The following is a 20093-nucleotide window of genomic DNA, read 5'->3' as shown; positions in this document are numbered from 1 at the left end:
TCTCTCTCTCCGTCCGGAGAGGGAACAAACAAAGAGAGCCACAAACAAAACCTCCACCCCCACCCTCAAATTTTTGAAAGTATCTTCTTTCCTTATTGGCCGTTTTTGTCAGGTGCCAACTAGGATATTTGAGCTTCTTAATCCTTTATAGGTTAAGCGATTTAGTACAGCTGTCCAAGAGGAATTTTATACTACTCTTATCTCTATGTTTATGATAGTACTATTTGTTATAAAGCATGTAAACCCCATCACTCTGCTTCTCTCCCTTCACAGGCACCTTGAGCATTTCTGAATCATATCGACACATTGACCACTTCATGGCAGCTTTCAACCTTACCTATTCTGACCTTTCAATATTCACCCTAACAGGCATCCCTGGCCTGGAAGCTGCTCATGTCTGGATTTCCATCCCTTTCTCTACGTTCTACATTATCGGTCTGTTGGGAAATTTCATGCTTCTGTATGTTATAAGTAAGGAGCAGACCCTGCACAAGCCGATGTACCTGCTGCTCTGTATGCTGGCACTCACAGACATCGCCACACCTACCTTCGTCGTGCCAAAGGCTCTGGGCATATTTTGGTTCAATTTGAAAGGCATTACTATGGCTGGTTGCCTCACCCAGATGTTCTTCCTTCACATGGTTTCTGTTATGCACTCAGCCACCCTCGTGACAATGGCCTTTGATTGTTATGTTGCCATATGTAACCCTCTGAGATACCTCACCATCCTCACCAACACACGAATAGCTAAGCTAGGGCTTGTGGGTTTGATAAGAGCTGTTCTCTTCAATCTGCCTCTGCCCTTACTCCTGAGCAGAAAGCCATTCTGTGCCAACAGTATTATCACCCACACGCAATGTGAGCACATAGCTGTGGCGAAGATGGTATATGGGGACATCATAGTCACCAGAATATATGGCTTGGTGCTAATGTTTGTAATCAATGGGTTTGACCTGACACTCATTGCCCTGTCCTATGGTCTGATTATCAAGGCCATTCTCAGAATCTCCTCTAAGAATGCCCACCAAAAAGCCCTCAACACCTGCACTGCCCACATCTGTGCGTTGCTGACATATTATACCCCTAACCTCTTCTCCAACCTGACACATCTGTTCAGTAAAGGCATTGCTCCCCACATTCGCATCATCTTGGCCATCATCTATCTCCTCATTCCTCCTATGCTCAACCCTATCATTTATGGGGTCAAAACTAAAGAGCTTTGTGACAAAGTAGGCAAATACACCTGCTGCAAAAGGTGATCTCCTGGGGCCACTGACTTGAAACCTGTGTGACAAGATGGGGAAGGGATATTTTCTCATTAATCAAGGGTGCCCTGTCCCAGTTTGGTTGAGCTCAGCGTGATGGAAGTTCACAGTCAGAGAAGTTCCTCCCACCCAATGTCTGATAATTCTATCACTAAGCACTGCTCTCTATGGTGCTGAGTTTCCTCTCTCTAACCATCACTTGACCTCTTTCATTGTAACCCTTCATCCTCCAATCCCCATACACCTTGTTACTCAGCCTTTCTGTGACTCTAAGACTATGTCTACACTACTGCAGTAAGTCGACCTACTCTACGCAACTCCAGCTACATGAATAAGGTAGCTGGAGTAGATGTACCTTAAGGTCGAGTTACCACGGGGTCTACGCTGGAGGGGGGTCTCCCATTGACTTACCTTACTCTTCTCATTGTGGGTAGAGTACAATGGGTAGACCCACTAAATCGACCACCAGTGGATCTATCTCAGAGCGTCAGTCCTGGCTGCAGTGTAGATGTACCCTAAGACTACCATAAGATACTGTACCATTTTCATGGAAAGTGGTTTTCCATGAGTCTTTGTGTGGTCAGAGGTTTTGTTCAGTTTTACAAACAGAAGCTACACTTTCAGATAGCCAAAGAGAAAATGAAAGAAACAGCAATGATGAACTTCTTTATCATACGTTGGTCGGTGAGCAAAATTTACCTGATTTTTCTATGTTGAATCCATCAAGAAACCTGGAGAAAAATCCTAACATTTCATTTGGAAAGTCCTAATACAGGAGAACCGCAGTAGAATTTGAGGACATTCTACTAGCACTTGTTTGTGTGTGTTTCCTGTGCGGTTTTATTATGGAGTTAGAACAGTAAACATGACATTGTCTAGTTGGCCTCTTGAACCTATTTCATAACAAATGAAAGCTTGATCAAGTAACTGGCTACACAATTGACCAATAACAAGTATGAATCACTCCTTCCTCTCAGATTCAGTATTCAGACACAATGAAGGCACCCACAGAAATAATTCTCCTGAGCAAAAATGCTAATGAAGTGTATGAGACTCCAGAATTAAAGAAATAAATGGAAAATTTTAGTTTTGTTTTTCTCATTGTTCTCTAAATAAAAATTCCGGAAATAGTAAATGCTGGTTCCAAACCTCTACAATTCAAAGACACGCATCTATACAAAGCAGTAGGATTACTGCCCAAATGCACTGAACTTCTAGCTACATTTCAAATTGAGTTAAAAGAAGCCAAACATTCATCAAGTAAATTATCAGGAAAATGGGGCACAGAAATCAAGTCTGAAAAGAAGTGCTTGAGAAAGGCTAAAGACATGGGAGTAGCTCATTTTGTGTTCAATTATGAAGGAGAGCAGACCTGCTACTGGCAGTTCCAGGGGAGATGATCTGAGGGAAGATAGAATCTCCCCATGAACAACTGCCCCAAAGTCCCCCACTGAGGGAAGGGAGGGCCTGCTGCTGGGACAGCCTGACAGGGAAGCATTCATCTCCCATATGAATGCTGGTCTTGATGTATCCACTTTATTTGCTGTTTGGACTACTCCAGCAGGGAAGAGCTCTGGGACTGAGCTGGCCATACCACAGGAAGAGGCAGTTGTTGCCCGAGAAGACAGGAGATAGACTTTGTTACATGCAACCACTGTTACCTTGGTAACTTTTATTCAATCTCCTGAAATTTCCTTGTAGGAAGTGAAATCTCACCCCAGAATGAAATCTGCTTCCTGACAGTTTATTGGAGGATACCTAATGTGATGCCAATTTTTAAAAATGGCTCCAGAGGTGACCCTGGCAATTACAGGCCAGTAAGCCTGACTTCAGTACTGGGCAAACTGATTGAAACTATAGAAAAGAACAAAATTGTCAGACATCTAGATAAACACAATTTGTTGGAGAATAGTCAACATGGTTTTTGTAAAGGGAAATCATGCCTCACCAATCTACTAGAATTCTTTGAGTCAGACCTCAAAAAATCATAAGATTGGCTTAAAAGCCTCAAAAATAGGTACATTAAGGTTTATTATGTCTTCTGTTTCTAGGCCATTAAGTTGTACCTGGGTCATGCTTTCAAGGTTTCCTCTGTAACCAGAAGGCTGAGAACTGCTGTGTTCTTTACAGCTGAGATTCTCACTTAATCTCAGGAATCCAGGTGTTGGTGTATTATGAAAAAAATCAAATATCATGAGACTTGAGATCAAATCACGAGAGACAGCAACACTGTTACATCGGCAGAGTTGCTCACTGGCTGTAGTGCAGGGTGATTGTTGAGGCCAGGGGAGGCTTTGTGCTTGTGAACTGTGGTAATAATAATAATAATAATAATAATCTGCCAATTCCTTTAGCACTATTGGATACAGAGCATCCAGCCCCATGGACTTGTGCTCATCCAGTTTTTCTAAATAGTCCCAAACCACTTCTTTCTCCACAGAGGGCTGCTTGCCTTCTCCCCATACTGTGCTGCCTAGTGCAGCAGTCTGGGAGCTGACCTTGTTCGTGAAGACAGAGGCAAAAAATCATTGAGTACATTAGCTTTTTCCACTTCCTCTGTCACTAGGTTACCTCCCTCATTCAGTAAGGGGCCCAACTTTCCTTGAATTTCTTCTTGTTGCTAACATACCTGAAGAAACCCTTCTTGTTACTCTTAACTTCTCTTGCTAGCTGCAACTCCAAATGTGATTTGGCCTTCCTGATTTCAGCAGCTGGGGATTTCTTGCTTAAGCTTAGAAATATTTGTCCCCACAGAATCTGAGCAGCATAAAAAAAGACAGTTCCTTCTCAGCAGAGAGTTTTAGTCCTTTCCCCCTCAGTTCAAGCTGTTGGGACGAGGCCAACTGCTTGTCTCCTCTTCATGGATGTGGGGGGAACAATCAGCAAAGTCTTTTGTCCTCTGATGTTCCACAGTGGCTTGTCTGGTATCTAGGGGCCTTCTCTTGTTGGGCAGGAGATGACACCTCTTGGGGATAGCTAGTATCTCACACTTAGCTTCTTCCCTGACTATGAAGGTTTCCAGTTTCATAGCAAACAATTTTATAGTTAAAGAGCACTTAAATATGACCTTTAACATGAAGTACAGATGTTACCATTAATGCAGGCAGCAACTTAAAAGCATTTCATGGAGTGTGAACACATATTTATAAATCTAATAACTATTTTAACAATACCAACACACAGATGAGCCAGACTGGTTTCCAGCTATGCATTTGGCAGTGTTTAGTGAGGCCTAGGGACCTTGGCATGAGCTTGCAACTGATTTGCCAACCTCACAACGTGCTTGGATTGAATGAGGTTATTGGGGCAGCCAGGGGGATATTTCCCCCTGGTGTTTCCATCAGAAGCTGGTTTGCTGAGCTGTTTTTATATGTAAACCATAAGGCAGTATCTCCAAGTCATTTTAGTATATGCAGTGGGGACTAGAGAGTTGGAGGATTCCAGGCAGGGGAGGAGATAGGTCCATTGTCCTCTTTGGGGTGGCTTGTGTGGAGGATTACAACCCCTCTGCTGTCCCTACTAAATTGCTTTGATAAATTGAAAAATAAATGAACAGTACATATCTCAGTGGATATTAGTCATTTCCTTCACAGTGAGAAAAAGCCCTTACACCAGCGACAGTGATTTTGATTCTTTCTTTTATACCTCTGTAACTAGCTAAGTGATAAACATACACGTAAATTATTAAAGTATAGGCCTTTAGAGGCAGGCCTGTATATCTATATCCTAACACACCTGTGCAGGGCAGGGGAAAGAGAAGCCAGAGATACTGTTAGTGGCTGCTAAGGCAGGGAACAGCACCAGGCCAAGCCGTTTCCCATGGAGTGCAGTTACCCGAGGGTCTGTGTAAACAGCCATCTCCTCGCACAGCTCTGCTAGGTGCGTTTTTACTGCTTTCCCCCATTATCTGGTGCAGGGACTCCGGTCTCAGTTCTTCCCATTGTGTCCCTTGTGTAGCTAGGGCATCTCTGGAAAGGGCATGGAAAAGGCTGCCATTCAAAGGGAGTTTGCATAGATGTGTGTGACCATGCAAAGTGCAAGGCCGTGGCAGTTCAGGCCCAATTCTCACTTGGCACCAGGAGTAACTCCAGGGAAGCTAACAGAGCTACATTCATGTCATAATCAGGCCCGCTGCCTCTGCTGGAGGGGAGATAGGGATTCTCTTCTGGTTTGAGCATCTTCAACAGAGATGCTAACGAAGTGCCACTTGTGGGGCCTGCTGCTACCCCGAGTTGCATCTGTGCAGCCCCTGTGAAAGCAGCGAGGTCCCCCAGGTGTGAAGAAGAATGAAAAAATCTTCTTGTGACAAGAATATAAGAACAGCCACACTGGGTCAGAGCAATGGACCATCCAGCTCAGTATCCTGTCTTCTGACTGGGGCTAGGGCCAGGTGCTTCTGAGGGAATGAATAGAAGAGGGAAATTATTGAGTGAGTCAAAAAAACATTTTCATTGATCGTAGCAGTGTACTGCCCAAGAAGATCCAGTCTTTTATCCTCTGAAAGGTCACTGACACCCTGTGGAGGACAAACAATAAGATCCTCAATTCATGCAAGCCAAAGAGTGTGGAAAATGCTTTCTTCTCCCAGCATTCTGGTATCAAAGTTATTTGCCAGTATGCATTTGTGAGGTCAAAATGAATCTATATCTCACAGCTCCCTACAGTTCTCATTGTTTGTCTACTCTGTACATTAGATAAGCATCAAATTTTAATTCTGTGTTGATCTTTCAGAAATCAGTTCAGAAATGAGTTCTACTGTCCTGCATCAGAATTAGTACAATGGGACTTCTCCACTCACTGTGTGATTACTTCACCACTGTTAGGGCCAAAATGACCTGAAGTTCATCTCAAATGGCATCCCACATTTTGCAAGGGAACAGCTGTGGACTTTGCCTGATATTTTGCCCGGGGGCCATTTCAGTGTGGTGATATTTTAGGTAGGTGTTCTCTGATGAGATGTGAACACAGTGGTAAAAGAATGAAATAACTGCTACATCTGGATCTTTGTTTAGGCTACAGTCACTCCCCCATGCTTGTGAACCTAATTTAGGCACCAAAGGGTATGAGTGTGACATGTTCCCAATCCAATATTTGTTCCTTGGGTATATCCAGAAATTCTCTTGTTTGGGAAGTGAAGCCACTAGATGATGTCACACCCCACCTTAGATAGCTTTAACCCATGGTGGGAATCCTTTGTTCCAAAATCAGTTCCCAGTCCAGCTTGTGGAAAAATGCAGTTACCCAAAATGGAGTTCAGTGTCAGTTGGTCTGGTCACATAACTTTGAATGCCGAGTCATAGCAGCCATTATCCCTAGTTTATATGGAGTGTTCTCAGAAAGGCTCGCTAGGTGGGGGATAAGCTTCTCATGAAGCCTGTTGTTTCTCCTAATGTCCCATTACCCTGAATAGGCCCTTCACAACCAGCTGTCTAGACTGTAAGCATTTTGCCTAGTGGGCGTCTCCCAAGTGTAACTAATGTTCAAATACAGATACATAATCAATATGCATAATTTCACATACAAAAACAATGTATGCACACAAATAGGATAATCCTCTTTTGCAAATCATAGCTTTTCCAATGACACCTGTCAAGACATATCTTGTAGAAAATGCATCATATATATTCCATAATTATGTCAAAATCATACAAATATGAAGAAGATAGGGTGCAGTGTCACAGTGAGTTTATGAGGAGGATCTTCTCCTAGGCTTTTAAAAAATTCAAATGATAGGAAGAAAGCACATTAGAAAATCCCAACTATACATACCAAAGAATGGGGTCTAAATTAGCTGTTACTACTCAAGAAAGAGATCTTGGGGTCACGGAAGGAAGTTTTCTGAAAATGTCAGCAGTCAAAAAGGCTAACAGCATTTTAGTGACCATTAGGAAAGGGACAAATAAAAAGAAAGAAAATGTAATAATGCCACTACATAAATACAGCACTATGAATACTGTGTGCAGTTCTGGTTGCCTCATCTAAAAAAAAAAATAAATAAATAAAAACATCTCAGAAATGGAAAAGGTACAGAGAAAGGCACCAAAAATGATTAGGGGTTTAGAACAGCTTCCATCTGAGGAGAGACTTAGAAAACTGGGACTTTTCAGCTTGGAAAGGAGACAACTAAAAGGGGTATGATAGTGATCTATAAAATCATGAATGGTGTGAAAATGGAAGTCTTGTTTACTCCTTCACATAACACAAGAATCAGATGTCAATCAAGAAATAATAGGCAACAGGTTTAAAACAAAGAAAAGGAAGTAATGTCCACAACACACAGTCAACCTGTGGAACTCATTGCTAGTGGACTTTATGAAGGCCAAAAATACAAAGGCGTCCAAAGAGAACTAGATAAGTTCATGCAGGATATGTCCATCAATGGCTCTTACCCAAGATGTTCAAGGATGCACTCACATGTTCTGTGTGTCCCTACCCTCTGACTGCCAGATGATGGCACTGGACGAAAAGACATGAATCCCTAGATAGTAGCCCTGTTCTGTTCTTTTTCTCTGAAGCACATAACATTGGCCCCTCCCAGAAGACAGGATACTGGACTAGATGCACCTGTTGTCTGACCTAGTATGGCATTTGTTATGTTCTTATCTGAGTCTCCTTATTCTTCTCTGGATGCTTGACTTCATAGTTGATGGGACTTACATGCCTCGTTACCTCAAATGTTCCCTGTCATTGAATCAGTAATTAGAACAGTAAACTTGGTAGTGACAAGAACACTCAACCACTCAATTTGAACACTCCCAGCTGGCCCTGTTTGTTATAGGCCTTCTCTGCATCTCTTGTGCGTTTAGCAATTTTTTTTCTAGGAAATGCCCAGTAAGTTGTAAGTGAAGAATATACTGGACTGTTGACAGACATTTGGCTGTGTGTGTGTGTGTTCTTTCAGTGTTCCTTCCCAGCTCTGCACAGATAGCAGAGACCGTGAACTACCCAATACATCCACAGACTCGGTTTTCAGCCAAGGAACTAGGTCAGAGTTCTTGCCGACAGAGCACGGTGCTAATCCCCCAGGTCAATGGTTACAGGCACACTGACTCATGTATGCTTGTGACAATGGACCAGCTCAGTGAATAGTTGGACTTTGCATTCTCCCCTCAGTCAGTCAAAAGCACTACCTCTGAAATACATCTTACTGAGATACAGACAAGTTACATATTACTTCTGATATATGAGGGTGCCACACTCTGACCTATCAGGTTGCCACCCATTGGTGTATCCAGGGGACACCCATTACCTTCTACATATTGTTCAATCAAACATGTCTATCCATCATGCTGTTATTCCTGACCTTTTACTTAAGGTACGTCATCGTGTTCCTGATTTCTTTGAGGGCTGTGTTTGGTATTGAGGTGTTCTGGTGACACCTTTTTGGAATGTGTTTGCATATATATTCTTTTGCCTATCACTGCTTTGGAATTTTGCTTCTGCAATATCAGCCTCTTCTTGCCAAGTTCTGTGATCCAGGCTTGCCTCTTGCTCACAACTTCACTTTTATTTAGAGCTGCAAGGTTTTGACTAATTTAGCCCAGGCCTCAGGCCTCATACCAGGCCTCTGCTACAAGGCCTCAAGGCTCAGGACTTTTTTCTACTACATTCCCTCACTTTTTGTTTTTGTTTTTTAAAAGGGAGAATGTTTGCCCAAAGTCCTGGAAAAGCATAATGCATGGACTGAAGGTGAGCCAGCTGGCTAAAGATTGTTATTTGGTCACCTTACTTTACCATTCATGCCCTTAACCTACACATTCCCTCATATGACTTATGGGCAGATTTTATTTTCTGATTTTGTTTAGTCCCTTATGTTGGGCCTGGGAATGTTAGGCCTGGGAATGTTAGGCCTGGGATTATTACTGAAGCATGGAGTGTAGACTAATCCTTTGATAAACTTTGAGTGACGTGAGATAGCCTTTATACATAGTTGGTGGTTGATGAGATGGCTTTGGTCAGGATTACAAATGTATTGTGTGAGAGAAGAACCCCAAACCCTTTATTGTCTATAAGATTGTTTGATTTGTTAATTTAGTAGCTGTGTTGTTTTATAAGCTAAATTAGTAATATGCACTATATTCTGTTACAAGCCTGCCTGTTATGAGATTGTTTCTTTAATAGCTTTTTAGAAGATTGTTTAGCTGTTCTTTGTGTGAGTGAGATATGCAAGTAGGTGAGTAGATAAGAAGAGACACAAGCAGCAGATGGGCCTAATCAAAATACAGGGAATGAAGAATAGAAGGCACCAGTGTCATCTTCTCTGGATGGCCAAAGAGTGCATATTAGTGACCCTAAAGTGCAAAGGTATCCATCTGAAATAAGAACAAAATACAAGATAAGGAAATGGAGAATGGTCATGCAAACCATTTGGGGTATGTATGTGTGTATGTGTCTGTGAATTTAAGCATATGCTGATTTTGATATTTGCGGTCATTTTAAATAAACAAGGCACATTGCCTTATCCCCTGAAAAAGACTCTATGATCTTTTATTAGCATAGCATTACTCTTATTCCTTATAGAGTAGTATAAGTTTATATATACTGATATATGTAAGGGATTACATGATCATTTCTTGAATGGTTGAATACCAGATATGTTTCCTATGTAACTTGTGATAGATGATAATATATGAATAATGTGGATAATTGGTATATATATCCACACCAATGTATGTGATAAATCTCTGTCCTTGTCTCTGTGGGTCCCACATTTCCTGAAGGATTTTGCTGGCCTCAGAGGTTCACTGTGATTCTCCACATAGCCCTTCCGTCTATAGAGTCAAGGGTCACAGCTTACTGAGACATTTTCATCATAAGCCAGCAAGGGAGGTGAGAAGAAGCAGTGGTCCCTCTCACAGTCTCTGTTTACTCCCAGTCTCAGTGATCAATCGGGGATGGGAGGGGGGAGCCCAGGCCCACCGTCTGCTCTGGGCTCCAGCCCAGTGACCCTAAGCATAGCAGCTGTGGTAGCTGACTTTTTGGAAATAGGATGTGTACAATTCCCTGGGACGTTTTCCGCACAGCAGCGCTCCACTCAATATCTCCTTCACCGTTACCTCAGGGACTCCTTCCTTGTGCCTGATATGGATTCATACTGCTTACTTTCTCCAACAGCATGGCTTCCTCCTACAACTTCTGACACGCATACCTCACTGACTAAATGAGAGGCTTTTAACTAGTTCCAGCCAGCCTTTGATTGGCTTCAGGTCTCCCAATCAACCTAGCTATCTCCACTGCTTTCTAGAAGGATCTTAATTGCCCCAGATGTCTTTTGTAAACTTGGAGAAACTGTCATTTGGTTACCAAGATACCAGGGATTTGTTTAGCTTGGGGCTAACATACCTGTTCCTCACTACTTTACTATAGCCATCTGGCCTTGCCCCATCACAATATAAATATAATATGTGTGTTTACATATGACACATTCTTATATCGAAGCATAAGAATTTTTTTTTTCAAATCTGGTGTTGTAGTCTGAGTCTTTTACTTTGGTGCCACAGACAGCAACCCTTCTATTAGGGCAATTACAGTTATCACCTGTATCCTCCCTACTAGTAGCCTGAGTGTTTTGAAATACTAGGGCAGGCATTGTTCAGGGTGTTCCAGTGCTAAGTATATGAGAAGTGAAACAGAAATTTGGAGTGGTGACGTTACAAATGAGGCCTTTGTATATAAATGTCTTGTAATTAGTTACTACACAGTACTGTCCATTCATACTATAGCTTACCCTTAAAGCTGGTTGATGTCCTCCGGTAAATTTTACTGGGTAGGAAAAAGGAATGTCTAGTTTCTTTGGTTCAGGGGTTGCATTGTTCTGTGATACACCAGTATCTGACATAGGGCCAGGTGTTTCTTATGGATTCTGTCTTCCAGGTAGGCTACTGAATGGACAGTAACCAATTTCTCAAATATTGCTGTGTCAGAATGTAGAACAGGTACGCAGACACTGAGCAAGATTGTTTTGAATAACATTGACCTTAGTTAGAATGCAGTGTCACTAACGCAATGATTGGTACTAATGGAATATGTTTACATAATTTGTAGGTCCTATGTAACATATTTTGTACCACTTTGGTTTTTTCCTTCCCTCCATGTTGTTTACTACTATTCGTTCGTTGATTTTTACCTGTGTTAAAAAGTTTAGCAATGTTATGCACATTGTAAATGATGTATTGCATTATTGCTGTACATCATTTACAATGTGCATAACTAATTCTCCATATATGGTAGATTGAGGTGTATTTGACCAGTGTCTAGTTTATAAAGCACTTCATTTTCCTTTTCTTTATGCTGGACTAGTCCAAACACCAAACAAAGGGGATCAATCAAGTTCAACATTCATATGAGAGATGAATACTTCCATCTCAGGCTGTCCCTGCTACAGGCCCTCCCTTCCCTCAGGGAGGGACCTTTGGGCTTAGTACCAATGTGGACACAAGAACAAATGGATATAAACTGGACACTAGGAAGTTTAGACTTGATATTAGACGAAGGTTTCTAATCATTAGAGAAGTGAAGTTCTGGAACAGCCTTCCAAGGGCAGTAGTGGAGGCAAAAGACATATCTGGCTTTAAGACTAAGCTTGATAAGTTTATGGAGGGGATGGTATGATGGGATAGCCTAATTTGGCAATTAATTTGGCAATTCATCTTTGATTATCAGAAGGTAAGTATCAGCAGGTAAGTAATTTGGCAATTCATCTTTGATTATCAACAGGTAAGTATGCCTAGTGGTCTGTGACGGGATGTTAGATGGGTTGGGATCTGAGTTACTACAGAGAATTCTTTCCTGGGTGCTGGCTGGTGAGCCTTGCCCACATGCTCAGGGTTTAGTTGATCGCCATATTTGGGGTCAGGAAGGAATTTTCCTCCAGGGCAGATTGTCAGAGGCCCTGGAGGTTTTTCGCCTTCCTCTGCAGCATGGGGTATGGGTCATTTGCCGGAGGATTCTCTGCAGCTTGAGGTCTTCAAGCCACAATCTGAGGACTTTAAAAACTCAGACATAGGTTAGGTGTTTGTTACAGGTGTGGGTGGATGAGATTCTGTGGCCTGCATTGTGCAGGAGGTCAGACTAGATGATCATAATGGTCCCTTCTTACCTTAAAGTCTATGAGTCTGTAAGAAATTCTGCCTTTCCTTAGCTCATCTCCCTTGAAGCTGCTGGTGGCTGGTCTGCTTTCCTCCCTGGTCTGCCACAAAATGAGCTGCTCCCTGGCCTTTTTGCCTTTCTCAAGCACTTCTCTTCAGACTTGATTTATCTGACCCCTTTTCCTGATAATTTACTTGCTGAATGTTTGGCTCCTTTGAACTCAGCCTGAAATGTACCTGCAAGTTCACTGGCTTTGGAAAGTAATATTGCTGCTTTTTAATGGTCTGTGTCTATGGAAGTTTTGAAACAGAATTTACCATTTCCACAATCTTTCTTTGAATCACAATGAGAAAAACTAAATTAATATTTTCCAATAATTTCTTTAAAACTGAAGATTTGTAAACATCATCAGCCTTTTTTTGCTCAGGAGAATTATTTCTGTGGGTGCCTTCATTGTGTCTAAATACTGAAATTTGAGAGGAAGCAGTGAGACAGAGAAAGAAGATTGAGGGAAATGATTATTCTCCTTTATTCAGCACTGATGAGGCCACACTTGGAGTATTGTATCCGGTTTTGGGCCTCCTACAGAAAGGATGGAGACAAATTGGAGAAAGTCCAGAGGAGGGTAACAAAAATTATTAGGAGGCTGGAGAACGTGACTTATGAGGAGAGTCTGAATGAACTGGGATTATTTTGTCTGCAGAAAAGAAGAGTGAGGGAGGATTTGGTAGAAGCCTTCAACTACCTGAAGGGGGTTCCAAAGAGGATGGAACTCGGCTGTTCTTAGTGGTGGGAGATGATAGAAGAAGGCGTAATCGTCTCAAGTTGCAGTGGGGGAGGTCTATGTTCAATATTAAGAAAAATATTTTACTGCAAGGGTGGTGAAACACTGGAATGGATTCCCTGTGGAGGTGGTGGAATCTATATCCTCAAAGTTTTTTAAGCCCTGACAGGGATGATTTAGTTGGGATTGGGAATGCCTTGAGCAGGGGGTTGGACTAGACTAGGTGTCTTCCAACTCTGATTTTCTATGATTCTATGATTCATTCTAATTGTTGATCAATTGTCTACTCAATTCCTTAAACATGTTTCATTCGTTATAAAATCTGTTCAAGAGGTGAAACACAAAACATCAGTTTTACTGCTCTAACCCCATAATAAAATAGTACAGAGGGGGAAAAGGTTTTATATGTCACCAGTCTCTGGGAAGCCATCTCATTCAGTGATGTTATATTCCCCTTACGCAGAAAGTGTGCTCCCCAAAAGTACATATTTCAGCTTTTGTCACTTAAATGAAAATTTCACAAGTTATGCATCTCTTTACATGTCATTAACATCCAACCCATCAGTGTCCCAGTTTCCTAATGTAAGTGGGTAACTATTCTGGGGAATTTCCTGGCTTCTGCACTACCCCAGGGGAATTGGCTAGCAAAAGGATTGGAGTCCCTACTCCCATTCCCTTTATCCCAAGGCCTCCTTGACCTTAAGGACTCCCCTTCCACTCTCTTGTGTGGCATAGTCATAAGAACATAAGAATAACCATATTGGGTCAGACCAAAGATCCATCCAGCCCAGTATCCTGTCTACCGACAGTGGCCAATGCCAGGTGCCCCAGAGGGAGTGAATGTAACAGGTAATGATCAAGTGATCTCTCTCCTGCCGTCTATCACCATCTTCTGACAAACCGAGGTCAAAGACACCATTCCTTACCCATCCTGGCTAATAGCCATTAATGGACAACCTCCATGAATTTATCCAGTTCTCTTTTAAACTCTGTTATAGTCCTAGCAGTCACAACTTCCTCAGGCAAGGAATTCCACAAGTTGACTGTGTGCTGTGTGAAGAAGGACTTCCTTTCATTTGTTTTAATTCTGGTACCCATTAATTTAATTTGGTGGCCCCTAGTTCTTATATTATGGGAACAAATAAATAACTTTTCCTTATTCACTTTCTCCACATCACTCATGATTTTATATACCTCTATCATATCCCCCCTTAGTCTCCTCTTTTCCAAGCTGAAAAATCCTAGCCTCTTTAATTTCTCCTCATATGGGACCCATTCCTAACCCCTAGTCATTTTGATTTCCTTTCTCTGAACTTTTTCTAATGCCAGTATATCTTTTTTTGAGATGAGGAGACCACATCTGTACGGAGTATTCAAGATGTGGGCATACCAAGGTTTTCTATAAGGGCAATAATATATTCTCTCTCTTATTCTCTATCCCCTTTCTAATGATTCCTAACATTCTGTTTGGTTTTTTGATTGTAGCTGCACGTTGCGTGAATGTTTTAAAAGAACTATCCATGATGACTCCAAGATCTTTTTCCTGATTAGTTGTAGGTAAATTAGCCACCATCATATTGTATGTATAGTTGTTTTTATTTTTCCGAATGTGTATTAATTTACATTTATCCACTTTAAATTTCATTTGCCATTTTGTTGCCTAATCACTTAGTTTTGTGAGATTTTTTTGAAGTTCTTCACAGTCTGCTTTGGTCTTAACTATCTTGAACAATTTAGTATCATCTGCAAACTTTGCCACCTCACTTTTTACCCCTTTCTTCAGATTATTTATGAATAAATTGAATTGGATTGCTCCTAGGACTGGCCCTTGGCGAACACCACTAGTTACCCTCTGCATTCTTAAAATTTACCATTTATTCCTACCCTGTCTTTTAACTAGTTCTCAATCCATGAAAGGATCTTCACTCTTTTCACATGATAACTTAATTTACATAAGAGCCTTTGGTGAGGAGCCTTGTCAAAGGCTTTCTGGAAATATAAGTACACTATGTCCACTGGATCCCCATTGTCCACATGTTTGTTGACTCCTTCAAAGAACTCTAATAGATTAGTAAGACACGACTTCCCTTTACAGAAACCATGCTGACATCTGCCCAACAATTTATGTTCTTCTGTCACTGACAATTTTATTCTTTACTATCGTTTCAACTAATTTGCCTGGTACTGGTGCCTCACCTCTAGAGCCCTTTTTAAATATTGGCATTACATTAGCTATCTTCTAGTCTTTGGGAACATAAGCTGATTGAAAGGACAGGTTACAAACCATAGTTAGTAGCTCCACAATTTCACATTTGAGTTCTTTCAGAACTCTTGGGTGAATACCATCTGGTCTCAGTGGCTTGTTACTGTTAAATTTATTAATTAATTCCAAAACCTCCTCTAGTTCCACATCGGTCTGTGATAATTCTTCAGATTTGTCACCTACAAAAGCCAGCTCAGGTTTGGGGAATCTCCCTAACATCCTCAGCCGTGAAGACTGAAACAAGAGTTCATTTAATTTCTCCTCAATGACTTTATCATCTTTAAGTGTTCCTTTTGTATCTCAATTGTCCAGGGGCCCCACTGTTTTTTTAGCAGCCTTCCTGCTTCTGATGTACTTAAAAAACATTTTGTTATTACCTTTGGAGTTTTTGGCTAGCCGTTCTTCAGACTCCTCTTTGGCTTTTCTTATTACACTCTTGCACTTAAGTTGGCAGTGTTTATGCTCCTTTCTATTTACCTCACTAGGATTTGACTTCCACTTTCTAAAGGAAGTCTTTTTATCTCTCACTGCTTCTTTTACATGGTTCTTAAGCCACAGTGGCTCTTTTTTAGCTCTTTTACTGTGTTTCTTAATTTGGGGTGTCTTTGAAAAGTGTCCATGCAGCTTGCAGGGATTTCACTTTAGTCACTGTACCTTTTAATTTCTGTTTAACTAACTCCCTCATTTTTGCATAGTTCCCCTTTCTAAAATTAAATTCCACAGTGTTAAGCTATTGAGGTGTTCTTCACACCACAGGAATGTTAAATGTTATTATATTACGGTCACTATTTCCAAGCAGTCTTGTTATAGTTACTTCTTGGACCAGCTCCTTTGCACCACTCAGGACTAAATTGAGAATTTCCTTTCTCCTTGTGGGTCCCAGTACCAGCTGCTCCAAGAAACAGCCATTTAAAGTATTGAGAAATTTTATCTCTGCATTTTGTCCTGAGGTGACATATTCCCAGTCAATATGGGGATAACTGAAATCCCCCATTATTGTCCTCACTCCATGTCAATGGAGGAGATCCCACCACCTCCCTAAGTTACCCATTCCCGTGTTTCATCACCCTCCTAGTGAAATAATGTTTCCTAATCACTTGGACATTTGATTGTAGTCTCTGTCTCATCTCTTTCACAATGTCCAAGATGAAATCTTGACACCTAAGTCTGATGCCTTGGACAGCGGGAACAGTTAGTGTGTATTTTGAAAGTTTCAGCTGAAAGCAAGTGTAGAGGTGCGGACTCATCCCTGTGGCATCTCCTGCTGGTGACTTCTGGGAAATAGCTTGTTTGTGCTGCCCCCTGGCAGTACCCCCACAGTTCTGGGTCTCCCCCTCCCCGGGGAACCCCCACCCACTATTCCTGCTTTGCCTCAGTCTTGGCTACTGGCAAGTCTCCATGTAGCCCCCGTTCATTGGGGCAGACTGCAGTATAAGCCACTCATCACAGGCAAAGGGGTTTGGACCTGCTGCCTGTGGCTACCCCTCTGTAGCCCCAGTACCTGTCCGGCCTTACACTAGGTCGCAGCCTGGGGGGTTTACCAGGCGGAGCCCTACAGCTCCCTTGCCCTATTCCCCAGCCCTACTTCCCTCAGGTGCTCTCTCAACTTCCAGCAGCCAGGCCCTTCGCTCTCTGAATGCAGAGAGAGAGAGATTGAGACTGCTTCAGCCTAGCAGTCCCTTTATAGGGCCAGCTGAGTCCATTTGGGGTGTGGCCACTGCTGCAGCTGTTTCCCCACTCATCCTGGACTGTTCTCCCAGCCTGCCAGCCCTCTCCCAAGGCTAGAGCAGGTGACCAAGCCACTAGAGCAAGTATAAAAATCCACTGTACAAAGAGGTAAGTCTTTGGTCTCTGTGGCAATTTCATGGTTTAACATAGCAGTCTGTTACACGGATTTTTCAAAATCCCAGCTGGGAAAACTTAACCCTTTCACTCCAAGCAGTGTCAGGATCAAATAAATGGGAACACAGCAATGCAGTCTGATCAAGGATTAAATGCAAGTAAACATGCTCTTGCCTAATGCTGCAGTTTATTTGATTTAAGCACACACAGACATAAGCAATAGGTTTAAAACATCCCAGATATTTACCTAAGAGCTGGAATGATATTGAGTAAGTAACAGCAGGTTCGCAGTGGTCAGTTGCTCACCCACCAGAGAGGAAGGGATTCAGGAAAAACATCTCTCAAGATGGTTTCAGAGGACTGCTCCAAAGTATGCTGTATTAGCTAATCTTTTTTAACTTCTACAAAATGCATAGATCATAGTGACCCCTACTGGATCATCACTTTTCCTAACTTTCAAAAAACTTCTACTATCTTGGGCATCTAGACTCTAGGTTTACATTCATTTATCTTCTTTCTTTCTAATTTATTTACTTGTCTGTCTGCTCCTTCCATTCTGATTAGCAGAAACTGCCAGCTAGATTTTAACCTTGCATCTAAAAGCCTGCTTTCCAATTAACCCTTAATTATGTTGTGTTCTCTTTTATTAATTCATAGGGACCGAGTGCACACCCTATGGTTGTAATTGGCTTGAACACATTCTGGGGTACACACCCTCAAATCTAGGATAACACAGAACAGTTTTCAAAAACACAAAGGTTCACTACTCTCACCATTAAGTTCTAGTTGAATGTCCTGCATTCCTGCAGCAGCGTTCCTGTATTAGCACTTTCCAACTGAAACATTTGGTTTATCCTCCAGGCTTCCTGAAGTATTGGACACATTAAATTCAGATACATTTTGATCACCGTATCATTGTACTTAGGATGAAGAAATTCAGTATTATAGTTGCTTGCTTTCTTTTTCTTTTTTTTGGCTATCAGAAAGCATTGCTTCAGTTCTCCAAACTGATCAAGAATGCTGTTCAAACAGGGTCTAATGGAAATCCACCTTGCTTCACAAAGTTGCAGTATCTTCTGGTGTCTGGAAGTCAAAGAAAGGGAAGGGACAGGGTGTGTGGAGGTGGGGGCTGATGGGTGACACTGAAAGAGATTGAGTGATAGTCAGAGAGCAGGAACTCAGCAACAGAGAGAGCAGTGCTGCGTGATGGAGTGATAAGGTGTTAGATGTGAGGAGCTTTTAAGACTGTGAACTTACAAAATGGTGAGCTCAACCAAACTTGGACAGACTGCCGTTGACTAATGAGGGGATATCCTTTATCCCGCTTGTCAGAGAGGTTCAGAGTCACTGGCCCCAGTTGATGACATTCCACAGATGTATTTGCGCATTTTGTCACGAAGCTCTTTGGTTTTGACACCATAAACAATAGGGTTGAGCATGGGAAGGAGGAGGTAATACAGATTGGCCAAGATGATGTGTACGTAGGGAGCAATACCCTGACCAAATCGGTATGTCAGAGTGGAGAAAAGGAAGATAGGATAAGCCATCAGCATCACACAGATGTGGGCTGTGCATGTGTTGAGGGCTTTCTGATGGGCTTTCCTGGAGGGTATTCTGAGGACAGCCCTGATTATCAGACCATAGGACAGGGCAATGAGTGTCAGGTCAAACCCGAGGACTATAAATACTATCACCAAGCCGTACATCCTGTTCACTGTGATGTCCCCACATGACATCTTTGCCACAGCCATGTGGTCGCAGTACGTATGGGGGATAATGCGGTTGGCACAGAATGGCTGCCTGCTCAGGAGCAGAGGCAGGGGCAGAACGAAGAGAATAGCTCTTGTCAAACATACTAGCCCTAGAATAGCTATTCGTTCATTTGTGAAGATGGTGGCATATCTCAGAGGGTTACATATGGCAACATAGCGATCAAAGGCCATTGTCACGAGGATGGCTGAATGTGTCACAGAACCTGCGTGAAGGAAGAACATCTGGGTGAGGCAGCCACCTAAAGTAATTCCTTTCAAATTGAACCAAAATATACAAAGTGCCTTTGGCACAATGGAAGTAGATGCACCAATTTCTGTGAGCGCCAGCATGCAAAGCAGCAGGTACATTGGTTTATGTAGGGTCTGCTCTTTGCCTACAACAAACAGAACCATGAAATTTCCCAACAGGCCGATAATGTAGAACGTAGAGAAAGGGATGGAAATCCAGATGTGAGCAACTTCCAGGCCGGGGATTCCCATTAGGATGAATGATGAAAAGTCAGAATCACTGAGATTGAAATCTGCCATGATGTGATTTATGCATCAATTGAGCTCAGAAATGCTCAAGGTGTCTGTGAAATAAGAGAAGCAGAGTGAGGGGGATTACATGCTTTATAATAAATAGCACAATAAATATTTTATAGTTATTAACACTCTAGAAAGGATGGTGAACAATGAAATGCCAACATTTGCAGATGGCACCAGATAATTGAGGTCATAGTCAAGTCTAGAGAAGTCTTCAGATTGAGCTAACCAAGCAAGGTGAATGGGCAGCATGATGGCAGATGAACTTCAATGTCAATAACTGCAACGTGCACATCTATTGGAGGAAAAAGCTTGAATTCCTCAAATATCTAACAATGTTCTAATTTAACTGTATGAACTGAGGACAGTGACCTGGGTGTCATGGTACACAGCTCTGTAAAACCCTGCTCACAGTGCATGTCAGAAACTAAGCAAAACATTGTAATCCAGGAGGAGTGTGATTGGAAATCATAAAGGAAATACAATGCCATGAGAGCAATCAGTCAATACTTCACACACCTCTGGTCTCCTCTTTGAAGTATGGGTCTCCCTGC

The 20093-nt window shown here is 42.0% G+C and overlaps 2 protein-coding genes across 2 annotated transcripts; one reads left to right on the top strand and one right to left on the bottom strand.

The window, feature by feature from the left end:
• Nucleotides 1-317: 317 nt before the first annotated feature.
• Nucleotides 318-1259, top strand: LOC115648078 (olfactory receptor 52E2-like). The gene has a single exon (XM_030555204.1). The coding sequence runs from the start codon at nt 318-320 to the stop codon at nt 1257-1259; it is 942 nt and encodes a 313-aa protein (XP_030411064.1).
• Nucleotides 1260-18570: 17311 nt separating this feature from the next.
• LOC115648067 (olfactory receptor 52E2-like) lies at nt 18571-19542 on the bottom strand. The gene has a single exon (XM_030555193.1). It carries the CDS (start codon nt 19540-19542, stop codon nt 18571-18573), a length of 972 nt encoding a protein of 323 aa, XP_030411053.1.
• Between the last annotated feature and the right edge of the window lie 551 nt (nt 19543-20093).

The sequence above is a fragment of the Gopherus evgoodei genome, chromosome 1 (assembly GCF_007399415.2).
Source record: "Gopherus evgoodei ecotype Sinaloan lineage chromosome 1, rGopEvg1_v1.p, whole genome shotgun sequence".
Lineage (NCBI taxonomy): Eukaryota > Metazoa > Chordata > Testudines > Testudinidae > Gopherus > Gopherus evgoodei.
The sequence above is the reverse complement of the archived record's forward strand: the minus strand, read 5'-3'. Positions and strand labels throughout refer to the sequence as shown.

Excerpts from the sequence above, each read along its gene's own strand:
- LOC115648067 (XM_030555193.1), bottom strand. The coding sequence starts at position 19,542 with ATGGCAGATTTCAATCTCAGTGATTCTGACTTTTCATCATTCATCCTA.
- LOC115648078 (XM_030555204.1), top strand. The coding sequence starts at position 318 with ATGGCAGCTTTCAACCTTACCTATTCTGACCTTTCAATATTCACCCTA.